Source organism: Notechis scutatus, chromosome 2 (genome assembly GCF_049901735.1).
Source record: "Notechis scutatus isolate UNSWTSFEM ecotype Mainland chromosome 2, rNotScu1.2, whole genome shotgun sequence".
NCBI lineage: Eukaryota > Metazoa > Chordata > Lepidosauria > Squamata > Elapidae > Notechis > Notechis scutatus.
This window is the reverse complement of record NC_142010.1, coordinates 153,452,741-153,475,905: the sequence shown is the minus strand read 5'-3', so window position 1 is coordinate 153,475,905 and position 23,165 is coordinate 153,452,741. Positions and strand designations below refer to the sequence as shown.

The 23,165-nt window shown below is 39.2% G+C and overlaps 2 protein-coding genes across 4 annotated transcripts in view; one reads left to right on the top strand and one right to left on the bottom strand.

The window, feature by feature from the left end:
• The window catches only part of IRAK1 (interleukin 1 receptor associated kinase 1), a 32,861-nt gene extending 23,635 nt beyond the window's left edge, over nucleotides 1–9,226 (top strand). The window contains exons 10-14 of one of the 2 annotated variants that reach the window (XR_003371665.2): nucleotides 1,177–1,245; nucleotides 1,338–1,556; nucleotides 3,466–3,970; nucleotides 5,302–5,424; nucleotides 8,873–9,226. Coding sequence is in view for 1 of the 2 variants with exons in the window: in XM_026676186.2 (XP_026531971.1) it covers nucleotides 1,177–1,245; nucleotides 1,338–1,556; nucleotides 3,466–3,682; nucleotides 5,302–5,424; nucleotides 8,873–8,925 (681 nt within the window). In the remaining variant the exon portion in view is untranslated. The remainder of the gene's footprint in view (nucleotides 1–1,176; nucleotides 1,246–1,337; nucleotides 1,557–3,465; nucleotides 3,971–5,301; nucleotides 5,425–8,872) is intronic. The other variant, XM_026676186.2, reaches the window with a different exon arrangement.
• Nucleotides 9,227–9,512: 286 nt separating this feature from the next.
• TMEM187 (transmembrane protein 187) lies at nucleotides 9,513–22,978 on the bottom strand. Of its 2 annotated transcripts, XM_087956885.1 has the most exons (3): nucleotides 22,561–22,978; nucleotides 14,598–14,627; nucleotides 9,513–12,458 (listed from the first exon to the last, which is right to left on the bottom strand). In XM_087956885.1, exon 3 carries the CDS (start codon nucleotides 12,311–12,313, stop codon nucleotides 11,549–11,551), a length of 765 nt encoding a protein of 254 aa, XP_087813011.1. In that variant the 5' UTR covers nucleotides 12,314–12,458; nucleotides 14,598–14,627; nucleotides 22,561–22,978; the 3' UTR covers nucleotides 9,513–11,548. The 2 variants fall into 2 exon arrangements, with proteins under 2 accessions (XP_087813011.1, XP_026531972.2); XM_026676187.2 differs by lacking the exon at nucleotides 14,598–14,627.
• Between the last annotated feature and the right edge of the window lie 187 nt (nucleotides 22,979–23,165).

Below are 23,165 nucleotides of genomic sequence, written 5' to 3'. Positions count from 1 at the left end.
TATTATGAAGACAGGATATGTCATACAAGCAGAGGGCAATTCTAAGTTCATCTGTTCAACAGCCTGTATTCATTTCTATAACATCCATCAGGTGTATTCTGCTTAGAATGTGTAGTCTGCCATCTTTCCAGGTAATACGTTAAATAATTGATGATTCCAGGGAACATGCTGAGTTCAGCTTCTCCTTCTGAGAGGATAATCTCTTTAAACAATTCAGAGGGTTATTCTCATAAGATAGCTTTCATATTCACCTAACAGTCAATAGGGTATGTCTATTAAATCCATCCAATAATGGACAGGGAGCCACTTCTAGTTTTGGTAGAACATCTTCTTTCCCTGGGCAACTTAAGATGGTTTGGGTGCAATTAAAAGAAAGGTGTAATTTTATTTGCCTGATATATGCAGACCTAAGTAAGCATCACATTATACATTCTGACTCAATAAGTCATGGGAAAAATACTACTTGTGGGATTGCTTAAAATAACGGACAAACTTTTTTTACTTCAGCTATGTGATCCATGGTTTATCATGGCCAAAATACTTACGTATTTACATTTTATAATTGATTTAGATCTCAACTTAAAAGATTTGGGACATTTTATACATCATTAAGGGATTCAGAGTTGATATTGTATATAGTAATAGTAATAGCAACATAAATTGTATTTGATTTGACCAGATGGATTGCAATGAACTCTGATATCCATTTATAATTTTGATGTTTTAATGTTGATGTTTATGGCTACTGGTATATACATTGTAAAGTTTGCATTAATATTAGGATTGAGAGCCTTCAACGACTTCAAACTGTACACAATAAAACTATATTCTATTTAGAGGCAGGATGGAAAATCCTGCCGGAACCTAATATTTTTTGCTTTAAGTTCTGGGGAAAATGGGGTCTGACTTTCAGAGCTGTTGAATCAAAGGTTAGCCGGAAATAATTCAGTTGTTCCCTGAGTTCGTATGAAAAAGGGCTGGTTGGAAAATTTGACACAAAAAGGTCCTTTATAATAAATCTGATCGACTTTATCCTAGGATGACCTAATCCTGTAATGAAATTCTGGCCACCTGGCTGCCTGTACTGAAATATGAGGAAAGAACAAAGTGCCTATTTTAGTAGTATTTTATCTGTTTCTCCCATAGTTCAAAATAATCTTTCTTCATCCCTGATAGGTTCTTCTAGAACTCTTGACTGGAAGACGGCCCATGGAAGTTGATTCTCGTGGACACAGCAAGTACTTGGTGAGCAATTCCTATCCCATCTTATGCTAATTAATTCTGTGGCATGCACCTTGGCTTTTTTACGATTGCTTGCCCATGTTTGGTGCTTTCAGAAGGATCTGGTAAATGACGAAGAGGAGCAAGAAGCCCATCTGTCAACTGACACAACTCCTTCCAGTCATACCAAAGCAGCTCAGCGTGGCAGTCATCTCTACCAAAAGCACGTCGACCTCCGGCCTGGCCCCTGTCCAGAGCAACTGGGCAAAACACTAGGAAAGTTGGCTTGTTGCTGTCTCCACCCGCGTGCCAAGCGCCGCCCTTCAATGGCTGAAGTAAGAGAACAAACATTCAGTTTCTTCCTCTGAAGAAATCTGGGAATGGCTTTGCTGCAACAAAGCTTTTAACTTTAAGCCTTTGTTTCACAGTCAGGGAAAAGTTTTGAACATCCATGAAAATCTGGCATAATCATTCATGCTTTGTGTATGTTACCTTCTGAATCTGTTCTCTTTTCACATATACCGACTTTGCTTTCTGCTAGTTTCACATCAGCTTCATAAAGAGAGTATGTGTGTGTGTGTGTGTAAAAATACATACACAGTAGTGTTTCCTAGTAGCTTCTCTTTTATATCCCTTTCTTTGAACATCTCCATAGCTCTGTCTATATCTGTGCCTGGTGTGCTCATCTGTGTACTTAGAAAGTGGAAATTTTAGAAATATTCCAGACCAAGCCATTACCTGGGAGTTCACATCAGTTGGTTGGCATCAGGAAAGTCTGGTTTTTCCTCCTCAGATGTATCTGATTTGTGCATGCAAGGGCAAACTGTTACTTATCTTAAGATCTAGTGAGAGGATCATAATTCATTTGACTCACCCAGATCATTGTAAGCACTGTAGAACATTATCCCAAGTTGTCCCTGACTTGTGAATGAGTCACTGATAAATTATCGATGTCCAGAAACCATTTAGTGATCAAAAGAATGCTTCTATTTCCCTCAGCGGGAGAACTAAGAACGGAGATGAGAGAAAAAAACTGTAGGCTTTCAGGTATTTTCCAAACAATTTGATTTCATCTGTGTCTCTTTTATTGGCTGATGTTTCTGGGATGGCCATATAGTGTAAATGAAAGTGGGATGGCATATTCATGATAGAGCATGGAGAGAAAAGAGAGGTGTGCGTGCGCGCACACACACACAACTCACCCGCTGTTCCTCCCTCCCTCCCATTGTTTTTGTTAATTTTATTTTGCCAGCTATCTATACCCATTCCATAGGACCTGAAACTAGAAGGATGCAGGAAGGGGGAACCAGTGGTCTTCCAGATGTTGCTAAGTTTCATTCTCAGCTAAGATGACCATTGATTAAGGGTGTTGGGTTAAAATGAAGCAACATCCAAATTCCAGTCCAGAATTCCTCTATTTCTGCAGGATAATGCTACTGTCACGATGGAGTGTTGTTTTCATTTGCGGCTGCCCCTATCATTTCTATGGAACTGACCAATGTGTGAACCCTAGAAGGAAAGAATGATGGCAAATGGGGAAGTTATATTGAACCTCTCTTGTTTCTGCTTCCTACTGGCACCGCAGTGTCTGTTGGTGGCTATTTGTGCCCCATTTACCATAAATATAGGTGAAGGAGTGTCAGCTTAGAATATTCACTATTGTCAGGGTTCCAGCAGTTACTCCAATTAAATCATGAGCCTCGAGCCACACTCTCAAAACTAAAGAGGATTTATTTGAAACTACCATTCTACGTCATGCACTAACCTGGGCATAGTCAGATACGCTGTCACCCTTGATCCTGCTTTCCCCCCACCCCTCTGGGTGTATCATCCAACGAAAAACATCCATAGCCAAGAGTCATCAATTATGGTTTCCAATTAGATTTTTTTTCTGGCAGAAGCTTCAGTCATCTAATCAGTCTCTGAAGAAAATACGAATGGAATGTACTTTCAATTCCACACTGTTGCCTGCTCTTTGAAACTCCCCCCCCCTTCTTTCTATTGTCAACTATAAAACGTGTGTACAAAATGTTTTATGAGTTGACAACTATATTGTTTGCAGCTGATTGGCTGCCTATCAGACAAGAAGTGAGCTGTGGAGGGAATGCGGCTTCCTATTTTGAAAGAAGCTGATTTATATGGCCACCGTGCTTTGCCTTGGAAATGGAAGAATGAGTTGAGTTATTTTATTTGCCAGATGGTGTTCCTAAGCAATAGTCTGTAACTATTCTTCCTATCCTGCAGGTCTATGAAGAGCTAGAGAGGCTACAGTTACCCCTACACAGGAAATCTTCTGCCTCTTTACTACTGCCTCCACAGCAACCTCACACACCCCAAGAAGACTACTATTCATCCATGCCCCTTAATGAACCTGAGGAAAGTGATGAAAGCCTAGAGGCCAACTCCAAATTATTGAGCTACGGAAGAGGGACCAGAGAAAGTGTATCTGTTGGCCAGTTAGGTACGATATTCTGCAGGCACCTCTTTCTCCCACTTTGCCAGACAGAACGATCAGCCGGCTAAACAGATAACAGAAAGCTATAAGGGTGGGGTTCACACAAGATGACAAGCCAAAACAAAAGCAAACAACATTATATATCATGAAGGCCATGTTGCGGCAAATAACAGTCATATATTTAAAGCAGTGTTTTATCAACTACCAGATGTATAGACTTCAGCTCAGAATTTTCAGCAATGGCTGCTTGGGAAATCCAGTGAGCTGAGCACCAAAGAGCTGGAAGTTACTAAGGTTGGAAATTTAAAGTATTTATTAAGCATAATGAAATATTTGCTAATTAGAAAAATGGTTGGGAAACAACAACATTTATTGGATCGGCTGAGTTCAATAATTAAGGCATTTGTTTGGAATACTTTAATGGGTCCTTGTTCCAACAAGTCCAGATGTGCAATGAATGCCTGTAATATAGACAGAAATTCCAAATGTTTATTTTTAAATGAAAACAACAACTGTGGGCTGTGGGCACTTGGTTATCAAGCGTGTTCATTTAAATGTAATAGACTGAAATATTTTCCCTCCTCTGCTTTGCTGTCAGATGGAAGGAATGATGCTGTTAAGAAGGTAGGCCCCCACTAACATTAAATCGCTTATTTGTGGAATGTAGATACAGTGAGAGATTAGATACAATGTGACACAAAACTTGACTTGTTAAGCTCCCAGCTTCAGCCTCTAAAATCTCCAGTTGGCTTAGGAAATGCCTACATGAAACCCTGGCAAGATGTGGCCTTTTGGTGTGTCAGTAATATGGAGCAGGTTGGAGTCATGGCCTAATGTGGCTTTAAATACTGTTCCACATGCATGTTAATTACTTGACCTGTTCATCTGATAGAGCTTGTTTGGTCAATTTTGTTTTAATCATTGGTTGTTCTGGGCTGCAACTTTTTAAAAATGCATTTCTTCCTTGCTTGTTCTGTGCCATCTCCACCCAGCCTTACATCTGGTAACCTTCAGGTACCCTTACTTTAACATTTTACTATCTTTTGCTATCTTTTTTTTAAATTTCAATGTATGTACTCAGTAAGACTTACAGCTTTAATAGGATAGTACTACCTTAAACTAGCCTTAAAGTAGGAGTAAAAGTACTTAACAACTTAAAAGCAATGCTGCAACCAAGGTGCCTTTTAAGAAGCTCAAAATGTAAGGGTTGCTTCATGTGGCACCAAAGATACCCAGGCTGGCGCAGCTGAATGACACTATTGCCAACCGGAATGATCATGTGGGAAAGACCTTAAGACATTGGGCAAAGAGATGCTGCCAAGGGAACTGTCCGATAAGAGAGAGCATAGCCTGCAGTTGGATACTTGGATGGGGAAAGAGGCTCAGAAGATACCCTCTCTTGTTTCTCGAGTTGTAAAGGTGGTGGGGTTGCGGGGGAGGACTGTACTTTCATACTTGCAAGATTCTGTCAATGTAGCTTCACAGTAAAGAAAAATTAGCTAATCTAGTTGTGATTCTTATCTGGTTTACTCCAGGAGATAGACACTAATCCAGCTCTTCTGTTAAGGGCCTGAATTTGATGATCCAGGTAGGCTGTCACTTAGTGTTAGTCTTTCTTTCCACAGGTGACTCTGCTCCTCAGATTGTCATCAACCCAGCACGGAGGCGCATGATGGAACGGCTGGCACTCTATCACGAGGGGGAGCTTGACAGCCTGGGTGTGCTTGGCTCTACACCTTCAGGAGAAGGTAACGGCCCCACCTCTGAAATGCTGTGCAGTTGGAGGTGGCACTAGTCAATCCCCAAACTGGTTCTATTAAATTAGGGAGTGAAATTTCAAGAACGGCAGTTCAGTTCCAATCATCATTGTTCGGTTTCATCTCATCAATCAGCGTGCTCAGTAAAGAAGTATCATAAACTGTCCTCCCTTATTTTCATGTCCGAATCAAAAAGATTATGTAAGCTTTAAGATCAATAGAACAAAACGTTTGATAACAAGAGCAAGATTACTTTTATCTGAAGCTTGCGTAGACAGATGGGAATAGAACATGTCACGATGGTCTATGTGCTTTAAATGCTCTGGCCTTATACATTGCACATAAGTTTGGACAAATAGCCTTTTTTCATGTAGGAAAGTCATACAATAGGAGCAGCAGATGTGACATTTCTGGCTTGCTTGTGCACAAGCTGTTTACTTCAAATATATAAAGCCTCTATTAAAAACAACAGTCTATAGCTGAACGGAGCTGAATACATCCCATGTATGGATTCTGTCGAAACCATTCTGGAGAATCGAGAGAGTTTAGAGCCTTGTTTAATAGTTAGGATCTATTCATTTTGTTCATTCTCAGTTGCTCCTCCCTAAGTCCCTCTGAATCTCTGCTTGCTGCTGGATTATGCCTTGTCAGAGATTTCTGAACTCAAACCTCAAGTTTCTCAAAAGATTCAAACAGCAAGAAATGCATCTGAAGTCAAATTTATTTCCTTACCTAATTTGTAGAATCTGGTTTTATACACCAGAATGTCAAGACTATTTAAACAGGACAAGATGGGTCAAAAATGAGGCACTTGAGGTAGGACAGGAGAGATTCTCAGGCTGTGTAGGTGAGGTCTGGAATGGCTGGGTATTTGAAAATGATTATGATGTTAAGGTAAAGTTTGAAAATGGTGCTAGAATAGGAAAGTAAAAAAAACAAAACCTTCCATATAAAACCAATTTACTCAGAAGCTATCTTTGGTCCCTTTTTGCCATCAGAGAAACTGGTTCAGAATCCTATTAAAACAGATATACTTCTTTCATGGGCATCCACGGTTCTTCCCAGACTATTATTAGACAGCTTCTGATCCTATGCTGTGAAATACGAAGTTTGGGCTCCTCAGATTTTGCCACAGCATTTGTAGACCCAAAGGCTGTCCAGGTTGGATTCTTCCTAGTTTTGGTAAAACAGGCAATGTAGCAAACTTTTGCCTTCTTTCTACATGACCGAATGCTCGGTCCCTGAAAAAATCCTTCCTTCACTTAAACAATTGGGATGGAAGCTAATTGTCCCTTTCTTTTTCCTCAGCACAAAGTGGGACTAGAATGTATATATCCTGGGAGTAGTCATGGTAGTGAATATGAAGGAGTGTTTAATCATGTGCATTCTGACCATATAGTCCAGAGTGGTACAGTACAGGTGATTTACCATCTGATCTCCTGTTTCTACAAATTATGTCACAAAGTCAATTCTTCTGGCCTGTTTTTTTTTCCTATTTACAGTCAAGCTTGCCATTTCACTAGTGCCCACAGTGCAGCCCTCTTACTCCTGGTCAGAGAAATTTGGTCTCTCACTGCTTTTTTTCCAGATTTAATTTTCCTTAATCCCAAATGAGCTGAGGGAAAAAGTATCTTAGGAAAAAAATAAATTCATCAACAGATGCCCAACACATTTCCTTTACTTCTGCTATTGCTGATCCCTGAAATAAAGGCCTTGTAAGTGGTGCAGATGTGAGGCATTCCATGAGGAAAGGGGAAAATGACAATCCTGCCATTTTACTCTGAGCACGACTACCTGACTTACGTGATGTATTATGTACTGCTGTATTTCTTTACCTCCTTAGCATAAACAAGGATCTCACTCAAAAAGTTTTTGTTACTTAGCTTACTCTGTGGAGTTTGCTGGTGTCTGATAAGTTTTTTCATCAGAAAAAGTTGAAGCATAGTAATCATATTTGCTAACATTCTTCCTTCTTATTGTTGGCTAAAAGTGTTTACAACACTTTTCTCCAAAAACAAAACTACTCCCACAGAAGCCAAACAGAAGTCTCTGGCACGCCCCCAAGCTGGAAATATTAATGGCAGATCAATTCCCTGTAATTAACTGATATTCTGTTGCATACTACTTCTGAACATTTACTTCAAGTTAACATCTACATGGAACTGCTAAATCAGGACATTTTATCACAGGGTTAACTATTGTCAGTATGTTGATAATATTCAATTATACATCTGTCCCAGGCCATCTTAGTGAAGGTGTTGAGGTTCTTTCTTGGCCTGGAAGCTGTGCAGATTAGAATGGAGCAGCTCTGAAAAATTAGCTGTGGATTTTAGGATCCCCTGTATGTAGTGATTTTCCACCATTCATAGTTCTCAATCAGGTCACACTCCCCCAGGCAGAGTTTGTACAAAGTCTGGGAGTTCTAGACTCGCAGGTCCAGTTCAAGTAGGGTCTTTGCAAAAGTACATCTCGTGCCTCAGTTGCACCCATTTCTAGATTAGTAAGCATTACTGGTTGTCACTCATGTCTTAGTCACCTTCTGATTCGACTATTGCAACATAGTCTATGTGGAGCTGCCTTTAAAAAAGCACTTGGAAAGTTCAGCTGGTTCAAAATGGATCCCGCCTGTGCCCATGGATCACTCCTGCATTGGGTCTCAGCTCGGCTTCCAAATGCTATTGAAAAGTTGTCACCTTTAAAACCATATGTAGTCCTGAGACCAATCTGGCAGGGTGGGTCTGCTCCAGGCTTCCTAGGTGAACCGTGTTACCAGGTGGAACTCAGGAAGCAGGACTGTCCTGTTGTATAGCCTTCTCCCTGAATTTCAAATAGCAATCTCTATTGGACTTTTGGAAGACTTGGCTCTTTATCCAGGCACTAGAGCTGGGATGCGGATGGAGTTCTGGCCATAGGTGTTTCTTTAATAAATTGTTAATTGCTTTTTAGGGGCTTTGAGCCAATTTCTTTTGAATTGGATTTGTATAGTTTAGTTACGTTTTATTTATTTGACTTTCAACCACAATTGGGTAGAAATGTTTTAAGTAAACAAACAAACATGGGAAGTCATTATTTTCAGAAGATGTCTGTTCTTTATCCAATGTAGCACAAATCATCCGAGAAGCTAAATCCAAGCTCTCTGACACAGGGCAGCAGCAGTAATCTGGTCATTAGGTCACTCTTTCCCCACGTGGGTATTCTCCAGATGTGTTAAGATTTTAACTCTCAATCACAGCTGGAGGATACCAGGTTTGGAGTGGCTTTGGGAAAGATGGACTAAAGGCAACCCAGACAGATTTATGGTCCTATTGTGCTATTTCTGTATTCCAGTTTTGGGACAGGTGAGACACTGCTAGCTGAGATCAGTACCCTGAAGAGCAGTTGGAAAAAATGTATTCTGTGAGAGGCTGAAACCTGAGTTTCTTTTCTTTCTTCCCTTCAGACCGCTTTGCTGGGCCACCTCGTGAACCTGAAGAGAGTGATGAATTTGAGTGACAAATTCAACCAATACAGGATCAAAGTTCTCATAGCGCTGACTGCACTTTGCAAATTAGAAGCATCATGCTATCCTCCTTTGGATACCCTGCCTGTTCCCTTAGTTGATACCAGTGTGACACGTTTCTGGTAGAATTTGGCTTCAGGCCAGCAATCTGTCATAAATGGAAGACACCTTTGGAGTTATGGAGATTAAAACTGGTGGGATGGGAGTGGCGATGATGTGGATTTTCATGGTTATACAAGTTCCTCACTACATGCTCCCTTTCACTGAGTAGATAATAAAACATTTTATATATTTGTAAGTTGTCAGTATCATTTAGTTTATGGTTTACATGGCAAGGTGTAGATGTTCGCAATAGTTATAAACAAGATTATCTCCTGTAGAAGAGGAAACTTAGAAAGCAGAATCTTTGTCCTATCAGGGTTTTCAGAGAAGGTGAGAACACCTGCTTTCTCTCGTATCATCTTCCTCTTATTTTCTCTGCACGAAACTCTGAACTGTGAAACCATGTGGAAGATAAACCCCCAAGATTATACACAATGGATTACTGATCTTTCAACCAGATGGTTATCAAAGTGGTATGTTTTATAATTGTTCTTGTTTAATTCAGAAAACCACAACATTAAGAGGAAGAAAGTAGTGCTATACACAGTGAAAGAGAAAAATTTAAAAAACCCAAATTTACATTTGGTTGATTATAATAAAGAGATGGGAAAGAAAAAAATGGAAAACATCTATATGTCAGAAGGGTAAGTTTTGTTCATTGACAATGAATTTTTTTGGCTATGCTGCAGTTGTGATGGAGCCATTATGTGTTTTAGGAATGTAGTTCAACATCGCAGTAACATGTTTCTATTCAAAACTGAACTATGCTAAATATTAATCATGCTGAATAATTGCATTGCAATACTGTGAAGGGAGAAGTTGTTAGGAAAAGGTTAAACTTTGGACAAAGGACAGAGATGAAAGTTCAAATTCATTCTTAGCCACGGAAGCTCAATGTGTGGCTTTGGCCAGTCTGTTTCAGCCCAAACCCTGATGATGGGAAGGGATACAAGAGGAAGAGCTATGTACCCTAAACTAAGTTCCTAGATAAAAGTATACAGGTAGTCTTTGACTTACAGCAGTTCATTTAGTGACTGTTCAAAGTTACACATTGAGCTTCTGAAAAAAGTGTCTTATGACCATTTACAATCTTTCCAGCAACCCCATGATCATGTGAACAATATTCAGATGCTTAGCAACTGGTTCATACTTTGCAGGTCCCAGGGTCATGTGATCACTTTTTGCAGTCTTCTGAGAAGCAAAGTCAATGGGGAAGCCTGATTCCCTTAACAACTGTGGCAAGAAATGTCGTAAAATGGGGCAAAACACACTTAACAAATTCTCAAGTTAACCACATAAATGTTGGGCCCAATTGTGGTCATAAGTTGAGAACTAGCTGTATATTCCTGTAGCCAACTTAACTGTGGGCTCAGGAAATCAGTTTGCACAGGCCTAAAGAAAAAGAAAGCAACTGAGGTACAGTGACCCTGCAAAGCCAGCTATTCAGAATAAAAGGAAAATGACTTCTCAAATAATCCCTCTCGTTCAAATCATGCTCTGGAGCAGTTCCCCTAGATTGAGACTGGTCTTTCTCCACATGGACCTAGGGATTCCAAGGGTTGAATCTTTGCATGCCAAACATACATTGTTATTGACTCATCAGTGACAAAGTATGGCAAGCCCTCCCCCCCTTTTAAAGATGATACTGCCATGCCATCTGCACCTCTGTAACAAGTTGTGCTTCAAAGGTTCTGATCTTATACCTTAGTGTGGTTGTATGGAATTGTCAACAAACTGCCATGTAAAAGCCGTAGATACTGGCCTCTTGGAAATGCAACCTTCATAGTATTCCATCAGAAACTGCCAATTGGCTGAAAGGACTTTTCTAATGGAATTATTTTACAGGTAGTCCCTTGACTTACAACCACAATTGGGACCAGAATTTCTGTTGCTAAGCAAGGTGATTGTTCAGCAAGTTGTATGTGATTTTACAATGTTATTGTCGCTTCACGGAGTCACTAAACAATCAGTTGTAAGTTGAGGACTACTGTATAAATCAGCAACTTTTCTCTCTCCTATATGGTTTTAAAAACAGCATTCTATTCAACAGAAAATAAACTGGGTGATACTGTGTGGAATTCACCAACTATGCTCAATAGCTTTTTGAAGAAACTGGCATATTTTAGCAGACTTTTTTTCCCCCTTTCAAACCACGTTACAGCAGAGGTGGGCTGCACTTAAGTTACCAACCGGTTTGCTGGTTGTGAGCACTTGCTTGCACCCCTTTGGGACTGAAATGGATCTTCAAACATGCAGTTAATCTACTCAGGCAGCTCCAGTGAGTACAGCAGGGGCAGTGCAGAACTCAGCTGGGCAGTGTGGGCGTGGGGGAACAAGCCAGAAAGTTATATATGGAAAGGATAGCGCAGGGAGAGGTGGGCGGGCCCAGCCAATGATCACAAGTTCATCCGAACCCGTGTGACCACGCAGCAGCCCATCACTGCATAACAGTGCATAACAGTATGTTCTCGTACTGTTTCTCCTTTGATTCAGACTGTTCATTGAAGTTATAGATTATTTCACTGAGCTTAGCCGGTATCTGCTCATTAAGGTAAGGAAGAGAAAAGCACAGTGGAACTGCAGCACATCGCATACCTTGGACCAAAAATGGCCAGTGAGTCGAGAGAAGAATGCCCACTGGGCCAGTTCCCGATCCCACACCTTGAGGCTTACAAAACCAAAGCAACACATCATCCCTAGAACTATAATCCAGATGGAACTGGCATCGCCAAAATGTTTTTGCACTTTCAGTATTCTCCAAAGAACAGCAATTATATGTCCACTCAATGCCAACTCAAAACCTTGTGTGTGAAGCAATGCCAGGGCATAACTAGTCAGTGAAGTCACTTCTATGGCTAGAAAAACATATGGTTCCCACCCATTTTCAAGAAAAAGGCACCAAATAATGACCCAAGCAAAAATTGGTAGTGTTAACAACTGGTCTAACACAGCGGCCCAATGATGCTGTGTCCACAGCCGGACCCATTGTGTAGGCCCATATAAAAGTGCCATGAGGGCAAAGACCTCTTGAAAGTAAGTCTGCCTACCCTTGTCACCTGATGGCCACCAGTACCAACCCAGAAGTACGTAAGCCAAATTGATTAAGCAATTCGCTGGCATAGCAAGGAAAGCTGGCATTCCAGGCACCACTGGTTCAGCGTAATGCTCGTAGCCAGTATCTGTGTGAGCGCCATCAAAAATTCCTGAAGCCACCGCTAGTATGCAAAGCAGCAGGCCTCCAGTCACATGCAAGAATGGCTTGTTGTCTTCTGACTTCATAGCTGTCTTTTTCAAAGTCTTGAGTCTCGCTCTCTGCACCGCTGCCAAATGACCGCCACTGATACAAATGCTTTGTTTTCCATTATTTATTCACTGGCTTTGCTAGTCTGGCCATACGAATGGAGTCCCATTCCTCCTAGAATAGCTTGCAAGAAACAAGAAGAGAGCATGAAATGGATGACACAGCTGATTAGTTTCCCAAGATGAATTTACTGCCCAGGGTGGGCTTGGATACTTTCTCCACTAATGCCGCACAGGAAGTGAGTGGGTTCAGTTAAACTTTTCTCTTAGAAACCTGAAAGCTTGGTGACATTTTGCATTGCTGAAAACACTCATCCTCCCTCTCCTGCTCAAACAGCATGAGATTACTCAAGCAAAGGCCCAGCATGTTTTCTTGGCAGCTCACGTACTCACAATTCTAGCGTTTACTGTTATGAAACAGCTGTAGTGTCAGGATTGGCTATTGGTGACATCACTGCTTAGTGGGGGAAATGGGGGGGTAGGGTTGTTTCCTTCCCCTGATCTTCTGTTTTGTGACCATGGAGACAGCAAGTGCTGAATAGTAAGCCTAGAGAGCTCTTTAAGCTCAGGCTACAAAACTTTCTGTTCTCCAGTCTTTCTTGCAAACAAGTTGCTCTCATACATCTACTGCACTGTCTTAGAAATAAATCTATGACATTATTTAAAAGACATTTCAGAAGTAATTTAGAGTTGGGAAGAGATTCAGGTGGGGGAAAAGTTCAATTAATATTCTACACAACAGTGTGAAATCACAGCTGCTAATTTTTTACCTAGTGGCTTTCATACACGTCAAGTTCTTCCCAAGAACCTAGGATCTTGTAATTAATTGGTATAGTATCCAAGCAGTGTGGTCTTTTGTAATGACAGGTGGAAATTTTGTCAATGCAGATTTTCTAAACACCGTTCAAAAAATTTTTTGGTATTGCACCCAATGTTGTTTATTAATTTGGTAATAACTGTTCATTATTTACATGGGGAAAAAAGATTATTTCTACATCAAGCTTGGCTCCTAATGACCATATTGACCAGGCCTGAGGTTTTCCTGCCAATAGCATGGAATTTGCTCGCCACTGCCTTGTAGTTTGACTGGCAACATGACTTACATGAGATGTACCCCATCAGGTCCCACAAAGCAATGTGCTATATATAGTCCTGGGATTCTTTTCATCCAAGTACTAGATGTATCCAAACCTATCTATTTTTGTGAGATCACTCCAAGACAGCTAGATACTGCCACCTAGCCAAGCATCAGGAAAATGCTTCCAATTATGGAATACAAAAAACAAAACTAAACCCAGAAAATACAATACATTGCCTATTTGGTTCAAATAGGAAAAAAATCCACTCTGAAATTCTGATCACCATTTTGGATGGTCCATCCAATACAAAAGGTTCATAGAACCCGGAGAGTGCAGGGAATGCAAGACAAAACCGGGATACATCACCACTTCTCTCCACACATCAAATCCCAGGGTGATAACCAGCTGGCCCCCTTTGATCTCCCTAATTGTTTTCCCCTCTGCTATAGCCCCTCCCCCTCCTCTTCCTTCACCAATGTCCTTCCATTTTTCGTGCTCTTCTGCTTTCAATCCATAATTCAGGACAAAACAACTCATTTTGGTATCTGGGCCAAACACAAATGTTTCGGGTCAGTCACAAACCACCTAAACTCAGTTGCTATGGGTAAAGAATGGTCCATGCACCAATGGGTTTATAGATCCCTATTCCTAATGAATACTATCTTCAGGTTCTGGGGATTTTTATTCAGGAAACACCTGGTTGTCCTCCTGATCAGAAGTATCAACTGGAAGTCTTCTTGAGCCCAGGTACTGTATATCTTTTCTCTAAGCCGAGGGGAGTATATATTTGTATGCTTGCAACCACTCAAACTGCTTATTCAAAAAGGGGTGGCATAATCACCCAGGGAATTTCATGGCTCAGGAATTTTAATTTTCTTGGTCTTTGAAACTTACAGATGTCCCAATATTGCTCAACTACAGCATCCAGCTTTTTCATTATTATGTTGTAGCTCAATACTATTACATAATGCCCCATTCCTACATTTTACTGCAGTATCTGAATCAATAACAAAAATATAATTCATTTAAAAATTATGTGAGATTCAAAACAGAAGGGATGAACTGCTAAGGAGCAAGTAGAGAAGCACCCAGTTGAAGTGATGAGACATTAGCAACACATTTTCTATTAAAAGCTGAATGAACCCCGATTATCAATAAGGTGGCAAATATCACAGCAAGCTTACCTTCGGATTATTAGTTCATTTTTGCTCAGCCTGGGAAATGACATTGGAAGCAAAATTATAAAATGATCCATCTAAAACAACCCTGAATTCTTTGGGTTTCCCCAAAGCTAAAAAAGTTACCCCAAAGCAATTAACATATTGATTTGCAGAGAGAATGCTCCGAGCATCTTCTCCCGAGTGTGAACATCAATATAATAAATAAATAAACTTGTTTACACCAACATAATTCCACACTATTTTCATCCTCTCGTTGAAAGGGAGATACCAACAAATCCACTTCAAAGAGTGGCTTTGTCCCTGCCATTCTGGAAGAGTTGAAATCACAGGTCATGTGTTCCTGTACTGCTAATGTTATGATGAAATTCATCACCTGCACTTAATTTAAATTCATTTCTTCTGACAATTTTTATATTATTTTATGTTATTTACCAAAAAAAGAAAAGTGTACTCCAATCTAAAACAATAAGTCAGTACATTTTTGTTTTTGCCTTTATTTTGGTAAAATATTATGATTTAATGATTATAACACTTTACATTTTTAGCACTTTAATATTTATATATTATTTCTAAATTTTAGTTTATCCCAATTGAATCAGAAGTTTTCATATATTTCCATTTGAGGTCAGCAAACACTACTACCAAAAGTATGTACTATTTTGATCAGTGAACACAATATATTCTTTTCTTTTCCATCAATTCTAATTTTGGAGAGACGTGGATGTCTCTTCATAACCAACCTGCTTTCCCCTACCCAGCCCACCAGAAACAACACTCAAGAGTTACAGAATGATTGAACAAAGGTTCAAAACATTTGAGAGTGGAGTGAGAATGAAAGATACAATTGGCAGAAGAGGGTACAGAAAAAAGAGAGTAGGTCGTGGACTTCTAAGAGAAGATCATCCTTGCACAATCAACCTTGATTTGAATTGAATAATACTGAGGCTGTGTTTGCATAACACTTATTCATAATTCACTGAACAATGATTTTCTGACTCACTCACCCAAGTGCCCAAATTTGTATACCACACTGAAACATAGATGAATCATGCTACTGTAATTTGTTGCATGTACACCATGATCTACAAACTAGGCAAATATATAATAACCTTGTGCATTATGCAAGAGCCATGGTGGCACAGTGGTTAGAGTGCAGTACTGCAGACTACTTCTGCTGACTGCTGGCTGCCTGCAATCTGGCAGTTCGAATCCCACTAGGTTCAAGGTTGACTCAGCCTTCCATCCTTCTGAGGTGGGTAAAATGAGGACACAGATTGTTGGGGGGCAATATGCTGACTCTGTAAAACCACTTAGAGAGGGCTGTAAAGCACTGTGAAGCAGTATGTAAATTTAAGTGCTATTGCTATTGTGTATTATGCAAAACCAGAATGGACTACCAAACTCAAGCACACTATCCTTAAGGGGGACCTAAAAAGAAGGACCAAGCAATATATTACTATGGTGAGAAAGTTAGCCACAGTATTGCATGTATCTATGGGAACTAAGGTCTCCACACGGACAACTATATAATAATATATAGGATAATATCCTGGATTAAATTAGGAATATTATACATTTTTAAAATTGCAATCCAAAAATGTATATTTCAATTATAGTATTTACATGAATATTGCACATTTGTATGGAAAATTTAAAAAATGAGAGGGGAACTGAAGTGCTTTGAGGAGCCAACTTAAATTTAAAAATGAATTAGTAAAAGAATTCCAAAGTATTTTGCAAAAAAAAAAAATGATTACATGTTTTATTTTTTAACACATTTCACTATTTATTATGTATGAACCAGCCAACAGCTGGAGCTTTCTGGGAAATGTATAATAAAACACATTAAAATGCAATTTAAATAAAAACATAAAATAAACTATAAACATGATATAAACTAGACAGCTATTATTCAAAAACTGAAACAATATCCAAGTCTCATCAGCCAAAGAACATCGGCTGGCGGGGACTAGAAGATGGGCTTTTTCCAGAGTGGCCCCTGCTTTATGGAACATGCTCTGACAATTAGATTTTTGTAAGGCCCTAAAAATCTGGCTATGTTCCTGGAGCCTTGAATGTGTCAAGGGCCCTTTTCCTAGCGGCATTGCTAAGTGGTCAAATAACTCAGCTGCTATGTATGTTTATTTTGGATGTTTTTGTTTATTTATTGTTTTGAGATGTTTTTAATGGCTTAATTGTATTTTTTTGAATTGTAAACTGCCCAGAGTCATTGACCGGCTGTAGGAAATGAATGAATGAATAAGAATTGAGATACATTAAAAGCAGTTACAAAGCTAGGAAGATACGAAGGTATTCACCTAGGCACCAAAATGATGTTACTAATGGGAACCAATCAAGATACTCTGGGGAGGAAATTCTAGGAATGGAATGCCACCACAGAATAGTCTTTGCCCTTTGCAGAGGTTTGGCTCAGCTACTTTGTGAGAGGCCCGAGTGAAGGCCTTCAATTGATAATCTTGAAGTCATACAGGAGGAAGCACTCCTTCACCTAAACCTATTCCTAAGCAGTTTAGTGCCTTAAAATCAACACTTTGAATTGAGATCAGAAATGGACTGGCGGATTGTGTAAATCACAAAGAACCGGGCTCACTAAATTCACATCAAGTCAATCCCGCTAAGTCATGTTCAGGCCATGCCAACCCAGGCTCCACAAAGGCAAAAAATGTCACGTTGCAATGCGTCACGTGACACAATCAAGTTTGACACCCGTGGACTAAGCCAGTGATCCCCAACCTTTTTTATGCTGCGGCCCGGTACCGGCATCAGCTGGGCGCCGCGCCCGGTACCAGCATCAGGTGGGCTCCGCCATCTTTTTGATGAAAAAGTGCTTCCGGTGACCTCACTGGAAGCACTTTTTCATCAAAAAGATGGCGCTATCGCTTCGTGAGCTTTTCCGGTAGAAATGGCTTTTACCCGGAAAAGCTCACGAGCGCTGGCGCCGCCATCTTTTGATGAAAAGTGCTTCCAGTGAGCTTACCCGGAAAGCTCACCAGAAGCACTTTTTGTCAAAAAGATGGCGGCGCCAGCAACCAGCGGCCCGGTAGGAGTTGTTCCGTGGACGGTGTCCGGTCCACGGACCGGTGGTGGGGACCCTGGACTAAGCAGTCCAGCTGCTTTATGAACAAGAGAGCATCATTCCAACTCTGAGCTGCAAATATTCTCCTCTATTGGTAACTGCTTTATTTTGAACTAATTGAAGTTTGCAGATCATTTTCAGAGGCAGCCTCTGTGCAATGTATTGCAATGATCCATAATTACCAGTCTGTGAATAACTGTTATAAAAACTGTCCAATAAGGTCACAGTTGGTAAATCAACCAAATCTAATAAAACAAAGCTAATAAAACCAAAGCTTATAAACCAAAGCTAATAAAACTACATGAAGGCATCAAGTGGCAGGGATAGGTCTAGGAGCACCCCAAAATTGTGAACCTGCTTCTTTAGGTAGGGCACCACTCAGCTGGACAGATGCATCATCCACAAACAGCATCTCCATCTTGTCTGGACCAAGGCTGTTTACTGACCTTCATTCAATACATTAGCAGTGGTTCAAAACGCCAAGTGCCCTACCTGTGTTGCACTCCCTGTCTTTTCCTCAGTGCAGGTCACCCCACAAGGTCACTAAGGTAGTTCCCGTTCCATAGCTAGGTCTGAAACGGAAAGGTATCTGGAAAATCAGCTTCATTCAGGATGGCCTGGGATTGATTTGCCATAGCCTTCTCAGGCTCCTTGAATTACCGTTAGAATTTCCAGTTGATGTTTTCTTCCAAACCTCCATTTCACCTTTCTAACATCAATTAGTGCTTTGTCTTGTCTTTCCCCTACCAATATAAGCTGTGATTTCAGATCTGCTGGAGCCCTACTTTACAGGGCTGTAACCTTAATCTTTCAATTTCTATTCATGGCTTTTTCTAGCCTGTAAGTGTCAATGAATGGTTGCCATTTATTTTAATACTTCAATATCTGACTCATATTTAAGGAGAAAAAACCAGTCACAATTATTGTCCCAGCACATTAAGTTATCTTCAGTGGATTTGTGTTTTGCAAAAGAGATCTGTTGCTAGCTTTCTAAAATCTTGTTGAGCATAGGATATAAATATTTTTTAAATGCTCTGGTTGAGGAAATAAGCGTCTTGTATAGGGAAATTAATCTCAAAGTATCCTCAGGTAAAGTACAGACTTGGACAGAAAGTGATGTGACAGAACTATAATGAAATTTGGCACAGCACAAGCCAAAAGTACAATTACTTCATACCTAATAAACTATTTATAAATACATAAACTTTTGCAGTGGAATCATGAGTGTGTGTGTTTTAAAAAGAGAACTATTTTATTCTGCAATATATCAGAGGTCAAGCCCATATTTCAGCTGAACAAAAAAAAATATTTGCTCCTCTGTTTTCACTAAAATACAGTATATGTGTCCATAGAAAAACCTCAACAAAATTTCTGTGCAACTAGAGCACTAACGTCACCCAACTAAAATACTGAGATATTTACAAAATATAAAGCATATATAATTAAAACACAATTACTCTAACTTGCGGCCTAGGAGCACAGCCAGGTCTTAAGGGACATACAGAACACCGTTGATTGATTAAATTTATATGCCACCCAACTCCCAGTGACTAGGAGAGAAATCTGGAGAGTGAAAGCTGTATCTCCGGTTAATGCTTTTTCCCCAAGGCAGACTGTGATAGAGAAGACACATTTTCATAATCCCACAAGATGACAGTATTTAAGATACCTGAAGCACACCTACCCTTCCTGAGCCTACCAGGTGGGCGGAGACAACTGGAGATAATCCCTCAGATTGCCATGAAGGTGTCTCTAGGTAATGACTAACACTTTGAATTGCACCTGGAATCAAATATCAGTTATATACTGTGGCATTTTTCCTATAAGAAATGGGTAACCAATACAACTTATGTTAAAGTAATGACACATAGCATAACTTGATGTGAAAACAGAAATGTATTCAGCCTACAGTAGCAGATGAATGCTTACAGCAAGGATCTTCAAACTTGGCAAGTTTAAGACTTGTGGACTTCAACTCCCAGAATTCCTGAGCTAACATGACTGGAGGAGGAATTCTGGGAGTTGAAGTCCACAAGTCTTAAAGCTGTCAAGTTTGAAGACCCCTGGCTTACAGCAATCTGCAATAGTTTCTCCCTACACTTTTTATGCTAGATGTCACATACTTAGCAGTCATCCATACCTCCAGATGGGTGATTTTCAACTTTAGAGGGGAAACCCAAAAAAGCATAATATTTAAAAGAGGGGAAACAAATATTTCAGAATGGAGAAACAAAGAAGGGCAAATTATTTGAGAAATTCTTGTGTTTGCATTAGGATGTTATTTAGATAGTATATACTATGCATAAGCACGATAAAATATTAGTGCAGGCATAAAGCAGGAAAAGAAAATATGCCCAACCAGTTAAGGAGAATTAATCAAAACTTGTTTAACAAAGCTGTATTGGGCCATCCGACTTGGTTTCCTAACCTTTTCAAAGGTACAATTTGCAATCTTGTCACAATCTCTTTATAAAACAAACAGAAAAAAGGTGACAATAAAAGCAACCAAAGATATAAAAAAGCTTTTGCATGATAGTGGGATTGAAATGAATCAACTTTATAATTTAGCCCACTCCTTGTTCCCATTTGTAGTTTCTGTTGTTTAAAATTATTTTTTAAAATAAGTTACATTCTGAATCTTAGTGTTGATCTTTCATTTTGGACAGTTACGTGACTGCAATTGACCATAGCATGGCTACACAGCAGCATTTGAAGCAGCCAAAATTTTGCCAAAGTTCAATCCCACAAGTCATCGGTCCCAGATGTTGGATGCATTCTGTAAGTTAGCCAATTTGAGCTATGGTGATTCAAAAACTTGCCCAATGAAAATTACAAAAAATAAAAAATAAAACAAAAGAACTTTAGTAGTATATACTAAGAAAGTATGGGAAAAAAGAAAGTGCAAATTAAACAGAAAAAAAATCACAAAAAGACTTATTAAGGAAGAAAAACTCCTGAATTCAATTTACAAAGCAAAATTATTATTTATTTTGAACTCATAAGGGTCCCTATTTCTCTCCAGGTATTGTACCTCCTGATCCTAAATATATATGGATTTGGTCTTCAGCAAGAAATATATATATATATATCATACTTCTATGGGAACACTTATAAACTTTCCATAGTTACTCCCCCCCCCCCACTTCAGTCATATTTTAAAACATTATATCATTAAAATGTTCCCATTCCTTCCTAGTTCAATTCTCTCATTTATTTCATTTCATTTATTTTGTTCACAAAAGTTTCACTGAATTACACTGAGTATTTTATCCCACTTTTTAATCATATGTTGTTTCCAATTTTCTAACATTATTTCTAATACAAATATAACAATACAATCTTATGTACCTTTGCAGAATCACTTTTTCAGTTAAATTTTTACCCATTATCTCTAAATAAGTCTTGTTTCTTTACATCTTGCTCCACATCTTTGTAGCTTCTCTTCCCTTCCTTCCTCCCTTGCTTCTTCTCTCTGCCCTTTTTACCCCCTTGTCTCTCCACCTCCATTTCCCTCTTCTGTGTTCCCCTTTTCTGTTGCTTTCTAACATTATATCCACTTTTCATCTTATTTTTCCCTTTTTTGGTTGTTTTTTGGGGTCTTAAAGTCTCCATTCTCTTTCCCCCCTTTCCCCTTTCTTCCCTAAGTAAAGTTACTTGTTCGTCAAAGATGGCTTCTTCTTTGTCCCAATCTTCTTGTTGCGCAGTCTTTTCTTGTAGTTTCTCATAAGTACAAATCGCCATTTTTAAGAATTGAAAAACAGAGCCAACAGAGCCCTTCCCTTCTTGTTCCTCTTCTTTATATTTTTTAAATTCCATTTTCAGTTCATCCACAAGTGATGCCATTGTAAAAAAAAATTCAAACAACCACCCAAGTGTTTTTAGTCATTCAAATATAATTTCCAAAAGTCCCAAAGTCACCAAGCAATCCAAATACACACAAGCTGTTTCTTTTAACACTTTCTTATTTTTTCACTTTCTCTTGCTGGGGTTACTATTTAGTGTCTATCATACTATTTAGTATGATACTATTTGAAAAGTAATGTGTTTAACAATAGATTTGAACTGGTATGGATTGTTGTTTTAATTATATTATATATTTATAATTTTTTCTCTTTTTAAAATATAGTGTGTAACTTTAGAATGTACTAAGCAGAATCCGAATGGAAGTTATGTATTATACTAAATGTTATAAATTTAGGGGAAAGATATAAAGGCGTCATACTCCAATCAGTGATTACAGGAGAAATTTTGTCTAATGAGAAAAGATAATAGACAGCTGGAAACAGGACAGACAAAGAATATAAGTATAATTATCTGAATTGAGATGAAATAAATAAAATAAAATTAAGAAAGTTAAAAGAGGAGAGAAGCTATATAGAAAATGTAGAATGATAATAAGATATAGAATGGTATATAAAATGAACATGAATTTGAATTTGTGTCTGTACGAAGAGATGTAACCCGGGATCAAGCTGCTTTCAAAAAAGATGTTTTATGTTTTTATGTTTTGTTTGTTTGTTTTTAAAAATCAATAATATATATATGTGTATGTGTGCATATGTGTAATATATATATATTACACACACACACACACATATATATATATATATATATATTCATTCATTCATTCATTCGGTTAAAAGCCCCTACCTTTGGGAATTTAAGTGTTGAATGATGAGAAACAATAGTAAAAAATAAAGCAGGAAACCATTCAAAATACAGGTAGTTATTTTCTCTCGATATATTAAGGCCGCAGTACCTCTAAATTACTGCTTCACGCCAAAATCCTACACTACTATATAATAATAAATATGCAAAGCTTTCAACTCTGAATTGACTTCACTTGGACAAAAGCCCCATTGAACTTACTTCCAAGTAACCATGCAGAGGACTAGGCTGATGGTTATTGGGAAAGTTTAACTGGTTTCAGCGCAACGTAACCCTCTGCAGGTGAGACTCCAAAATGAATCCTTCGGGATTTACGGGGGTTGATTGTTAGGCCAACGTGTGCAGAGCCGAAGACAATCGCAAGTCAGGAAGCAAGCGATACAAGCAAAAAAAGACCGCTTTCTTATCATGGGCGGACAGACCCAACACATCCGGGTCTTCCCAGATGCAGCCGGGAAGGGCCTATCAGCGAGAGGTCTCTGCGCCTGCGCATTGAGACCGGCGAGCTCCAGAGGAAAACTTCTAAAATAGTTGTTAAAATCATATTATTTTAATGTCTGTATGTTCTCGTAATAGCATCTTTCTCCATTCAAGAAAAAATCGATAGCGATAATTTAAATAAGTCACCTACGGATCCGTGTTTTTGTAACTGAACAGCTGAACCGGTAACTTGAGTAGACCAATCTTTGCAGCTTCTTCGATCAACGGCTTTGGTCATGCTGAAAAACCGGCGTCACAACAGCCCGCTTGTTCTTTCTTTATTCCTAATGCGTCATTGTCAGTTCCTGTCTTCAACATCCGGGTAA

What these genes read in the sequence shown, in the direction of transcription:
- TMEM187 (XM_087956885.1), bottom strand. Translation starts at nt 12,313, where the DNA reads ATGAAGTCAGAAGACAACAAGCCATTCTTGCATGTGACTGGAGGCCTG.